The sequence below is a fragment of the Delphinapterus leucas genome, chromosome 4 (genome assembly GCF_059928025.1).
Source record: "Delphinapterus leucas isolate spDelLeu-1000000601 "Yukka" chromosome 4, BTC_Dleu_Yukka2, whole genome shotgun sequence".
Classification (NCBI taxonomy): Eukaryota; Metazoa; Chordata; class Mammalia; order Artiodactyla; family Monodontidae; genus Delphinapterus; species Delphinapterus leucas.
In genome coordinates, this window is record NC_143132.1 from 52,650,111 (window position 1) to 52,663,904 (window position 13,794).

The 13,794-nt window shown below is 35.9% G+C and overlaps 1 protein-coding gene across 2 annotated transcripts in view; it reads left to right on the forward strand.

Annotated features, from left to right (window-relative positions):
• ALCAM (activated leukocyte cell adhesion molecule) overlaps positions 1 to 13,794 on the forward strand; it is a 193,819-nt gene that overhangs the window by 130,188 nt on the left and 49,837 nt on the right. For both annotated transcript variants that reach the window (XM_089910513.1, XM_089910512.1), the window contains exons 2-3: positions 8,469 to 8,569; positions 12,446 to 12,665. In XM_089910513.1, the coding sequence (XP_089766639.1) occupies positions 8,469 to 8,569; positions 12,446 to 12,665 (321 nt within the window). The remainder of the gene's footprint in view (positions 1 to 8,468; positions 8,570 to 12,445; positions 12,666 to 13,794) is intronic.

Below are 13,794 nucleotides of genomic sequence, written 5' to 3' on the forward strand. Positions count from 1 at the left end.
GTCATAATGAGGAGAAGGTGCTACTGGCATCCAATGGGCAGAGACAGGGATATTGCTAAACGTACATAGGACAGTGCCCCACAATCAAGATTTATTCAGCCCAAAATGTCAATAGTAATGAGACTGAGAAACACTACATGTTTTACATGTTTTAATTAGAGTTGTACATCTTAATTCATTAATAAAGCAAACAAGGACACTAGCATGTTTATCTGTCAAAATCAGCCAAATAAATATGAACGTAATTTCTAAGGATAACTCTCATTTTTACCCACTTCCTCCCCAACAATTCATTTGCACAAATATATCTCTAAAATTTCTGTAGAACTGGAATTTAGTTTTTATTTTATAAGCTCTGAGCCAATTATAATGTGATTAACTCTTCTATGGCACCTAACAGGGATACAGAGCTAAAAAGAGAAAAAGCTTTCAAGGATGATGATGCTTTTAAAGTATTAGTGCAATAAAAAATAATTAACCATGCTAAATTACAGCATGTAAAGTAGACTCTGATGAACTCTGGTCCTATATTATTATATATTATTTGCTGTACTTCTGCTTGAAACGTGGTAGCAGATTCTGATGTTTAAGTGACCTCAACTCAAATGTCTAGTTGTCAGCAATGCAAAGAGAATGATTACTCTGACCTTGATAGTCCTTAAGAATTACTTTATACAGAAAAAGGAATTCTCATCAATATTGCCAAAATTATTACAGTTTTATTATTTTAATTAGAAATATAAAGTGTTCACCTAACTTCAAAAGGTTGCCAGTCTGTTTCAGTGCCTCTTTAAATTATTTGCAATGTAAAATGTGTAACAATAATTATCTTGTACTTTATGATCACTTGCCTGAGAATTCTACGTGTGAGAATTATTTGGTCAAGAGATTTTTCTTATGCTGTGCTTATCTCATTTTATTCCCACTGAATTCTCCTATATAGCCTTTCTAGGTTCTATTGTTCTTTATCTTTAGCTAATAACTCTTCATAAGAATCATTAAATTATTACACACTGCTTCTCAAATATAACATGTATTTTTTTTAAAACATCTTTATTGGAGTATAGTTGCTTTACAATGTTGTGTTAGCTTCTGATGTGTAACAAAGTGAATCAGCTATATGTATACATATATCCCCATGTGCCCTCCCTCTTGCATCTCCCTCCCCCACTCCCTATCCCACCCCTCTAGGTGGTCACAAAGCACCTAGCTCATATCTCTGTGCTATGCAGCTACTTCCCACTAGCTATCTATTTTACAGGGCACGGGGAAGGGAAAGCTGCGACAAAGTGAGAGAGTAGCATTGACATATATACACTACCAAACATATTTATGTTTTACTTTATGTCAGGACATTTTGATAGCAACAGTGATAATAATTCATAACACTATGTTAAAATTTTAAAACACATTTAATACAAAAGGTGATTTAGCCCAGGTTAAAGTATCTTATGACATACAATATACACATAGACATAACATGTATAGCACAGAAATACACACCCTTGTGCACACACACATTTCCTTCTATATTTTATATTTTGCCTCTTTGAGGAAGGACATCATAGGCATTCTGTATTTGCAATTGTATCCAATAATCTCTATGCTACAAAACCATGAATAATTTAACCAACTGATATTACAGGGAGAGAATTGCAGGGGAATTCTAGTAGGTTAAATTTAATTCAGACTTGGCAATTCAAAGATAAAAATCTCTTGCTTCTATGAAAAGTATAAACAGAATTATTTGTGTTGACAGGTGCTTTGGGTCTCCCTGGCACTTCCTCTCAAAGACTGAGACGTCGCTAGAAACCAGGATGCTAATTCATCACCAAATCACAGTAGTCTTTGTAGCTACTTTATCCCTAGGGGGTTAGAGATATTAGCCCTCCCACATGTGTAAGCCTTACTCTTTCTATTTGAGGAACCTGGAGCCCTTATACTCTTACCTGAAGAGGAAAGTTGATGATTATAACAAACTTGAAAATTATTTCTAAAATCATCATGACTGTGGCTCCTAATGCCACAAGTGATAATGCAAATGATTATCCTGCATTCTGCCCTCAGTCTGTGGACCAGGGCTTCTATCTGTAACTATTGCCTTTTTACCCACTGCCCTCATTCTTGTCAGATCTCTTATTTCCCTTGCATTTGCTGTGCTCTGAAGAGTCCTGTCCTGGATAATTTTGGATATCGAGCTGTCACTACAAGACTCAATCCATGAATTTTCAAATATTTTTTAAAAACAACTCTTTGCTTTGTGCTCATCACAAGTAAGGAAAAAGTCACTTCTTTGTGTCATTTGCAGATCACATAGCGCAAACAATCCTTAATTTCTCTTGAAAGGGAAGGGAGAAATGCCCTCTCCTGTAGTTTAATCCGTAAACTCGTAAGAATGTTGGCTTTGTGTTTGTTTCTCTTCAAGTAAGAGAGGGCCATCCAAGCCCGAATCCATGTTCCTTACACATCGAAGACAGTGTATGACAGACTTTGCAGTATTTGGTAGGAAAAAGAATTCTCAAAGTTCCAGTGTGGTCAACTCCTCCCTGGTTTTTAAAGATGCTAATTTGATAACCAAAATGGAAAGGATGGCACAAGATTCAAATGAAAACTCATCTTATTAGATGCCCAGTAAATGCCAGACATTGTCCCTGGGATACAGTGATTAAAAATATATGGTTCTAAATTTTTAGAAATGCACAGCCTTCTGAGACTGACCCAGGAAGAAATAGAAAATACAAACAGACCAATTACAAGCACTGAAATGAAACTGTGATTAAAAATCTTCCAACAAACAAAAGCCCAGGACCAGATGGCTTCACAGGTGAATTCTATCAAACATTTAGAGAAGAGCTATCCTTCTCAAACTCTTCCAAAATATAACAGAGGGAGGAACACTCCCAAGCTCATTCTACGAGGCCACCATCACCCTGATACCAAAACCAGACAAGGATGTCACAAAGAAAGAAAACTACAGGCCAATATCACTGATGAACATAGATGCAAAAATCCTCAAAAAAATACTAGCAGACAGAATCCAACAGCACATTCAAAGGATCATACACTATGATCAAGTGGGGTTTATCCCAGGGATGCAAGGATTCTTCAATATACGCAAATCAATCAATGTGATACATCATATTAACAGATTGAAGGAGAAAAACCCATACAATCATCTCAATCGATGCAGAGAAAGCTTTCGACAAAATTCAACACCCATTTATGATAAAAACCCTGCAGAAAGTAGGCATAGAGGGAACTTTCCTCAACATAATAAAGGCCATATATGACAAACCCACAGCCAACATCATCCTCAATGGTGAAAAACTGAAAGCATTTCCACGAAGATCAGGAACAAGACAAGGTTGCCCACTCTCACCACTATTATTCAGCATAGTTTTGGAAGTTTTAGCCACAGCAATCAGAGAAGAAAAAGAAATAAAAGGAATCCAAATCAGAAAAGAAGAAGTAAAGCTGTCACTGTTTGCAGATGACATGATACTATACATAGAGAATCCTAAAGATGCTACCAGAAAACTACTAGAGCTAATTAATGAATTTGGTAAAGTAGCCCGATACAAAATTAATGCACAGAAATCTCTTGCATTCCTATACACTAATGATGAAAAATCTGAAAGTAAAATTAAGAAAACACTCCCATTTAACATTGCAACAAAAAGAATAAAGTATCTAGGAATAAACCTACCTAAGAAGACAAAAGACCTGTATGCAGAAAATTATAAGACACTGATGAGAGAAATTAAAGATGATACAAATAGATGGAGAGATATATCATGTTCTTGGATTAGAAGAATCAGCATTGTGAAAATGACTCTACTACCCAAAGCAATCTACAGATTCAATGCAATCCCTATCAAACTACCACCAGCATTTTTCACAGAACTAGAACAAAAAATTTCACAATTTGTATGGAAACACAAAAGACCCCAAATAGCCAAAGCAATCTTGAGAAAGAAAAATGGAGCTGGAGGAATCAGGCTCCCTGACTTCAGACTATACTACAAAGCTACAGTAATCAAGACAGTCTGGTACTGGCACAAAAACAGAAATATAGATCAATGGAACAGGATAGAAAGCCCAGAGATAAACCCACGCACATATGGTCACCTTATCTTTGATAAAGGAGGCAAGAATATACAGTGGAGAAAAGACAGCCACTTCAATAAGTGGTGCTGGGAAAACTGGACAGCTACATGTAAAAGTATGAAATTAGAACACTCCTGAACACCATACACAAAAATAAACTAAAACTGGATTAGAGACCTAAATGTAAGACCAGACAGTATAAAACTCTTATAGGAAAACATAAGAAGAACACTCTTTGACATAAATCACAGCAATATCTTTTTTCATTCACCTCCTAGAGTAATGGAAATAAAAACAAAAATAAACAAATGGAACCTAATGAAGCTTCAAAGCTTTTGCACAGCAAAGGAAACCATAAACAAGACCAAAAGACAACCCTCAGAATGGGAGAAAATATTTGTAAATGAAGCAACTGACAAAGAATTAATCTCCAAAATTTACAAGCAGCTCAATATCAAAAAAACAAACAACCCACCCAAAAATGGGCCTAAATAGACATTTATCCAAAGTAGATATACAGATTGCCAACAAACACATGAAAGAAAGCTCAACATCATTAATCATTAGAGAAATGCAAATCAAAACTACAATGAGATATCATCTCACACCAGTCAGAATGGCCATCATCAAAAAATCTAGAAACAATAAATGCTGGAGAGGGTGTGGAGAAAAGGGAACCCTCTTGCACTGTTGGTGGGAATGTAAGTTGATAGAGCCACTATGGAGAACAGTATGGAGGTTCCTTAAAAAACTAAAAATAGAACTACCATACGACCCAGCAATCCCACTACCTGAGAAAACCATAATTCAAAGAGTCATGTACCAAAATGTTCAGTGCGGCTCTATTTACAATAGCCCGGACATGGAAGCAACCTAAGTGTCCATCGGCAGATGAATGGATAAAGCAGATGTGACACATATATACAATGGAATATTACTCAGCCATAAAAAGAAACGAAATTGAGTTATTTGTAGTGAGGTGGATGGACATAGAGTCTGTCATACAGAGTGAAGTAAGTCAGAAAGAGAAAAACAAATACCATATGCTAACACATATATATGGAATCTAAGAAAAAAAAATGGTCATGAAGAACCTAGGGACAAGACAGCAATAAAGACACAGACCTCCTAGAGAATGGACTTGAGGATATTGGGAGGGGGAAGGGTAAGTTGTGACAAAGTGAGACAGTGGCATGGACTTATATACGCTACTAAACGTAAAATAGATAGCTAGGGGGAAGCAGCCGCATAGCACAGGGAGATCAGCTTGGTGCTTTGTGACCACCTAGAGGGGTGGGATAGGGAGGGTGGGAGGGAAGGAGACAGGGAGATGCTAGAGGGATGAGATATGGGAACATATGTATAACTTGAAACTAACACACCATTGTAAAGCAATTATACTCCAATAAAGATGTTAAAAAATATATATATATGGTTCTCTTCCTGCTATGATTGTGCTTTCATCATGCTAATACATTATGTACTTAAAATTCATACAGCTTTAAAATCAATTATAAAAGTTTTAAATCAATTATAAAATATAAAATTATAAAATTTGGTGTATATTAATGTTCTTTAGAGAAGAGGAAAGAAAACTGGTCTGTAAGAAAGAGCAAATCATTACATTTTTCGGAAAAGGAATTTTTTATTTCCCTGTGCCTAGCGAAGGATCCACCTCATTGGTACCTAAGCTGTGTAAACTGTTTTCACTCCTTGACCAACCATGGGTGCAGTGTCAGTTGTCAAAAGAAGGTGTGTTTTTATAATTATAGTAGATAATTAGAGGTGCATGTCTTACCATAATTTAAGAAGAGATTCACATTATCTTAGAGTCATTACATATTCAAGTGTCTTGCTATATATTGATGAAAAAAACAAAATATTAAATCACAAAATGGTTTCCATGGTTTGGCAAACCTGCATGAACAGATCCTAAAATACATGATATAAGTTCCATATTTAATATCCCAAGTATTGTAGAAAACAAGTACTATATTGTGAAATAAAGCAATTTCTTAACTGTCATCACTTTGCCTGTCTGCCACCACATATCTAAATCCTCACAAGTTTTATTTTAACAAGGCTGAAGAGACCTTATAGTCTTATGCTCTTCAATGATTTATAGTAAAAAGGAATTTAAAGTATGGTGGACACTAAACAATTAAACATTATTGATGGAAAAATTGTAATTTTTTTAACATCTTTATTGGAGTATAATTACTTTACAATGGTGTGTTAGTTTCTGCTTTATAACGAAGTGAGTCAGTTATACATATACACATATCCCGTATCTCTTCCCTCTTGTGTCTCCCTCCCTCCCACCCGGTAATTTTTCATTATAAAACAGAATGTAATAAAAATTTTAGTAAAATTTTGTCTCTAATAGCAAGTTAAAAACACATTCTCATGGCTTATACTTTGTATTCTTTATTTTAACAATGTTAAAAATGCTGGAAAGTAGTTGTGCAGTATATTTACATGAAATTTGTGTTCTTTGTAATGCTTTTGTTCACTGGAGCAAAATTGCTTTAGAGGAAAGTAGATTCCTCAATTGACAGAATTTTAAAATAGGAATTTTACCTTTTCTTTCTTTACTAAGGTTAATGATTTTTATCCCTATATGAAATTTTTATATGTTGTGGTTGATGGGTAACAGAGAGATAGTATCCACTGTATCTTGTTTCTTCAGAAAGTCATAAGATGGTCTTATTCATGTGTTGTAAATTGCCTTAGCTTTGCACTTTAGCACCACCTGGTGGACAAAATATCATTTCTTTTTCTTTTCAGTTTAAAATAAAGTTAGCCCCTTAACACTCTGTATCCAACTATGACATATCTTAACAGGTATTTAATTGTAAATGTATCTAACTTTAAAGATAGTTGTAAACAAAATAAGGTAAAAAGATCTGATATATTTCCTAAGTACTATACAATTGCCAAGTTAAATGCCTATGTTTCTTTAAACTTCATAAATATATACAGATTTGAATAGTATGTTACATACATATGCAAAAATGTGGGTATTGTTGATAATTTAATTATTGATCGTCACATTCTTTTCAATAAAGAATTAAATAAGACCAGGAAGTTTTCTTTACCTTAGTAGCAAACTATTGCTTAAGTTGGATTGTCTACCCAAAAAGCAGTGTAATCACTTCATGAAGAAATTTCATACTACAAATACTTTTCTTTTTTTTTGGCTGCCACGCAGTTTGCAGGTTCTTTTTTTCTTTTTCTTTTGCAGTACGCGGGCCTCTCACTGTTGTGGCCTTTCCTGTTGCGGAGCACAGGCTCCAGAGCGCAGGCTCAGTGGCCATGGCTCACTGGCCTAGCCACTCCGCGGCATGTGGGATCTTCCCGGACCGGGGCACGAACCCGTGTCCCCTGCAGCGGCAGGCGGACTCTCAACCACTGCGCCACCAGGGGAGCCCCAGTTTGCAGGTTCTTAGTTCCCCGACCAGGGATTGAACCCGCACCCTCAGTAGTGAAAGCGTGGAGTCCTAACCACTGGAGTGCCAGGGAATTCCTTACAAATTCTTTTCCTGTTAATATTTTATGTATAATTAAAATGAAAACTAGTATTTTAACCATTAATACTGTAAAGCAGGCCATTTTCATGCTCATTTTGCCACTTATATTTAAGATTCAGTTGTGACCTTATATGTATTAGTTCTTAGTTTTTAATAGTTTTTAAATTTTTCCAAATTTAAGCTTAACAATATTTTCAAATGAAAAACACAAACATATTTAAAGCTAGTTTTGAGAATTTTAAGCATGTTAATCTCTTTGTATAGTCCCACATTTCTATGAAATATAGTGAAGTTTTTTCTTATGAAATATAGTGAAGGTGAAAATAAACCCTCAGATTCCACACTGTTCCTTTGGCATATACTACTTATCTATTCCTCGCTAAACTGAGAGGTTTATAGATTTGAATTATGTGAAATTTGAAGCCTTAGTAGCTAAATAAGAGCTGTTGATATTTATAGGAAATATGTTCTAACTACATACTTTGTTGTATGTCATTTAAGATAAAATTATAATACATAACCTTCATTAAGAAATGCATCTTGGGGCTTCCCTGGTGGCGCAGTGGTTGAGAGTCCGCCTGCCAATGCAGGGGACACGGGTTCGTGCCCCGGTCTGGGAAGATCCCACATGCCGCGGAGCAGCTGGGCCCATGAGCCATGGCCGCTGAGCCTGCACGTCCGGAGACTGTGCTCCGCAACGGGAGAGGCCACAAAGTGAGAGGCCCGCGTACTGCAAAAAAAAAAAGAAATGCATCTTGAACTGAAGTTATTTACTTTATTTCAAGAAAACATTTAAACTCTTCTCTTTCTTGTGTTCCTGTTTTTCTAAAGGTCTTGGATGGTATACTGTAAACTCAGCATATGGAGATACCATTGTCATGCCTTGCCGACTCAGTGTACCTCAGAATCTCATGTTTGGCAAATGGAAATATGTAAGTGTGACCTACCTTGGACTTGGTTAATTGCCTCTAGTTTTTGAAATAAAATTCCTTCTGTGAGTAGATGTGAATTTCAAGTTAACGTAATGACAATATTCAACTGTGGATATAAATGTAAAAAGGTGAAATTAATGTGTCGAATATTTCAAAAGAATAATCCCTAAGTCTTACATAACAAATGCTATTTTAAAATAAAGCCCATAAACAGGTAATTCTTAGCTCAAATTAGTCTGAAAGATTCACCCTGAAGTGTTTGAGGCAGAAGAAAAGGCAGAGTTCCAGGGTAAAATCAGTGGAGTATAGGACAGAGCTTAGTGGAAGATGGCAGCCTTTCTCTACACACTCATGTTTTGTTTGGTGTGGTTACTGCAAAGGCAAGATGCACCAGAAGCCAGAGCATTCAAATGTTCACTGAAAATTAGTCATCAGTATTAGAAGCCTGTTACTGGTACTTGGTCTTAGAACTCAGTCGAAGTGGTAGGTCCTTTTAAAATTTAACATTGCTGATTTTACTCATTTTTTGCAGGTAGCAAAATCATATTTTCTCAGGTATCAAGGTACCGATGGGTCTGGAAATGAAGGGTAGATATCCTGGTAGGTGATGTGGAAAGGCTAGGTAACTTTGGTAAAATATCTCCATTTCATTACCAAGACCAACAAAAGGTGTCTGTGTTGCACAATTTCCCAGTGCTAGATCACATGAGACTCACAATGGTTTGCAAGCTTAAAAAGAGGACATATGTTTCATTGAACACAACTGGCAAATTTTCCCTAGGTCCATGAAATGTTAAAAGGTATTTGAATAGGAAAAGGATTTGATGGTCCAATTTTTTTTTTGACTTTGGGCATAGATTTTTATTATATATTATTCTTACACACGTAAAAAAAAGCAGAATTAATTGGTTGATATATTCCTGAAAGCATCTTACGCTTCTGAATTACTTCAAATCCAATCACACTTCTATATTACTTTAGTTCTTGTGATGGTCCAGTAATTTTTGAAAAGTTTTTTTACTGCAGTACTTCTCAGAGCCTTTCCTATATTAAGATACATGATGAATTGTCTGAGTTCATTCATTTCTTAAGTTTATTGAACCACACAAATTTTCCTCTCAGATATCTGCAAGAACAAATGTTGTGCAGAATAGAAATGTACGTAAGTTGCACCCCAGGGGTAGTATAACACAATCTTTTAAAATATGGTTGTGAAGTCAGACTGACATGTTCTACCATGTGTTGGCTGTGGGATTCTGGATGAGTGAATTAATCCCCATTTTCTCATAGAAAAAAAATGAAATAATAATAATATTCCTTATAGTGTTGTGAAGGTTACATGAAGTAACTCATATCAGAATACTTACCTAGTACTTGGCACATGGTAATTGCACGAAAAGTGTAAGTTGTTATGAGTGTGGGGCTACTAAGCTCTAAACACACTGTGTGAAGGTCAGGTGAAGGCAAAAGAAGGAGGTGAGGCAGCATAGCACTTCCCTGATCCCTCCTCCTGTTATCCAGCTCACACTGGGTAATTTTTAACTATTTCTGGCTCCCTATAAAAATGGAAATATGAAGTTAAGGCCTATGAGGACAAAGTCTATTAGCACCCCTAAAATTCCAAGGGTCTGGGAGACTACCACCTCATTCACCATTGAGTCAAACTTAATGCTAAAATAAATGGAATACAGTGGTGAAAACTTCTGTGATTATAGACATTTCTGATGCCCAGGAAATAATTTTCACCTAAATGTAACTGGCACAGTAGCAATGAAAACAAATAATAATGGCAATTTTCTAATTGTTAATGAAACAAAAACCTTCAGTAATAAACTGATGAGATACATTTGAAGTACCATATGCTCTAAAAGCAGTCCTGATTCGCAGACATACTATACAACCTCTAATTTAATGTAACCTGAAAGACAAAGAGCAGATTTGGAAAGAGTGAAAGGGAGCAAACACAGAGGAAAGATGGATTAGTTTCTCTCTTACTGCACCATAATCTCCCTGTGAATGGAGATCATAGCTCCCTGTGCACCCCGCCCTACCTTACTCCCACCACCTCTTCACCAGCATCTGCCTCTGTGCCTGGTACAGAAGAGGCATCTAACGGCTGTCGAGAATGATATAGTGTAGTTATAATGGAGCCAGGCTGTGGAGCTCCAGTCTTGGCCCTGCTGAGATACACTGGCTGGGGCAATGGACCAGTTATTTAACCAATCTCTGTCTCCATTGTCTAAAAATGAAGACAATATTATGTGTAATTTACAGGGTTGTTATGAATATTAAATCCATTAATGCATGGAAAGCCCAAAGAAAGTACACTGGCATACAGTTAAGTGCTCGAAATTCAATAACTATTATTTCTTGCATAAGTGAACAAATATATTATAGAAATTTAAGATACTGGTCTAACTGGTCTAACATATTTTTCTTAATGAAGGAATGATTTAGTACAAGGATTTGCATTGTAAACCTGTGGCAAAATTGAAAGATTTAAGGAGAATATTACTGATGTATTCAGATATTCAACCAGCTAAACCTTTTGGACTCCAAGATTAGCTTAGTAATTGTCTTAGTCAGCTTGGGCTGTTATAACAAAATACCACAGACTGGATAGTTTAAACAACAGTCTTTTATTTCTCACAGTTCTGGAGGCTGGACAGTCCAAAATCAAGGTGCCAGCTGATTCACCTCTTGCGGAGGGCCCTCTTCCTGATTTGCTGACAGCTGCCACTTGCTATGTGCTCACAAAACCTCTTCTTTGTGTTCTCATTGAGAGAGAGAGCTCTCACGTTTCTTCCTCTTCTTATAAGGGCACTAATCCCATCATGAGGGTACCATCCCCATGACCTCATCTAAACTTCAACACCTCTCAGGGGCCCACCTCCACTAATCCCACATTGGGGGTTAGGGCTTAAGCATATAAATTTAGTCCATAACATTAGTAAATATTAATAATTTTTAAAATGTTACTCCTTATAGCACCTTGAAATTTGTCATGCATTTTAGAATGTTTTATCATATTTTATTTTCTCAAAGGCCTTGTGAGGTAAGTAGAAGAGGGATTGGCCCTTATTTTAGATTATTGTTAGTAGGTAAGAGAATGTTTGTGGGAGCAGAGAAAGAAATGAATTATGTCTCAGTGCTCTTGGCATAATTGTATATGCCAGATTTTATATGAAAACCCTTCGAGCTAAGTTTTAAGATTCAGATAGCAAAACTATGGGTTTTAGTGATTAATCTAATTCTATTGCTTAATGGACATGATCATTTCACAAGGGCAAATACTGTTCCTCTATGAAGACTCATTGAGCTATGTTAGGTGTAAAGGTCAGCTATGCCAGTTCTGGCTGAAACTGAAAAGTGTGGACACAGAAAGTATGTGGATTAAAGTAATGAACATCTAAAGATAAATGCCCAGGATTTCTAAATGAGTGTTTGCAGCTCAAGTGTATGCTTGCTCTGATAGTTAGCTGAAAATCCTTTCGTAACATAATACTTATATATTTGTTTTCATCTATATTTTTTCTTTTACATTAGACATAAGGCCAACCCTTGTCATTTTCAAAACAGTTACTAATTCTGTCCTCCAGATGCAAGAAAAGCTTGGATTCCTAAAGTTCTGTCCTTTCATTTTTGTATATTTAAATTGATACCTGTAAAAGAACTTAACAGCTTCTCTTCTTATGAAGAGTAATTTTCTATAACCAAAGATTTATATGAGGCACTTACCTAAAATTATTCTTCTTGGACCAAACTACAAATTTTGGTGGAATAATACGGCCAAGAAAATTTTGTTGTTCTGGCTGTAATCCTGAAACATCTAAATATGCCTGTTTTTTAAAAATGTATTGTTATTTCAATTTTTAGGAAAAGCCTGATGGCTCCCCAGTATTTATTGCCTTCAGGTCCTCTACAAAGAAAAGTGTGCAGTACGACGATGTACCAGAATACAAAGACAGACTGAACCTCTCAGAAAACTACACTCTCTCTATCAGTAACGCAAAGATCAGTGATGAAAAGAGATTTGTGTGCATGCTCGTAACTGAGGACAACGTGTTTGAGGCACCTACAGTAGTCAAGGTGTTCAGTAAGTAGTCTACAGTGTAACTGCTAAGTGGGCTTGATGGCTGGTACTAGAAAATGTTCTTTAGAAAGAAGACTGAACTCTCTGTAGTGTCTCCACAGTAGGCATCTATGTAAGAGGACTTCTAGAGATCTTCATTCTGCTCGTGCATGCTGTCAGTGAGGAAAACAAAAAACCTGAAATGCAAATAGGAGCTTTACAATGAGGAAATAAAAGAATATTCTGTTGTTTTGTTGGGTAAAATTTTCTGTGATATGAAGTACTGCTAAATGAAAACTGACATGTGATCCTTTACTTTCACTGACGTACAAATCAATGTTCTGTGATAAATATTGATACATAGATATATAATACATGCACATATTCATGCATATCATGCTTACATATACATGCATTTGGCTAAACCATATAAAAGTTGCCATTTGATATGTAAAAACAATAAAATACAAACAGGAGACCTAAGTTTTCTATATATGTATATACATGTGTGTGTACACACACACATTTTGACCTTTAATGCTTAATGCTTGTTGATTTACTTCTTGAGACTGTTCAAGCGGTTTAGAAAATTGCCCTAAAATAAAGAAGTTCACCCCACTCTAAATGTGTACATGGAATCCACCAAGGGGAAAAAGTAGAGGAGGGTTGGAACAAGAAAAGGTTGTAGAAGAAACTTGGAATAATTACTGGAGGTTACTTTTCCTCATGATAATATATAGTTAATGTGCGTGTACAACTAGCTATGCAAATGAATGACTTGAGAAGTTCTAATTAAAACTTTTTATCTTTTAATATTCTAATAAAATATCCCACCTTCATTACATCCTAATATCTTAGAAATTACAGGGAGAAAAATAGGTCTCAAAAGTTTCAGAATGCCAGTCTTTTTTAATTAGGGAAGAAGGTCTCACTTTTCAGTTTTTTCCTCTGCTTTCTGATAACTTGACAGCACCTAGAAATTATTAAAATAAACAGGGAAGAAAGAAACCCAGAGGGCCTTGCTACTACAGCAATTAACCGTGGATTTTTCCTGTTTCTCTCGTAATAGCCTATACAACTAAGTAGGACTGTCCCTTAAGCATTTATATGGACTTCAGTGCTCCTATGGACTCATGACAAGGATTCAAAGAGT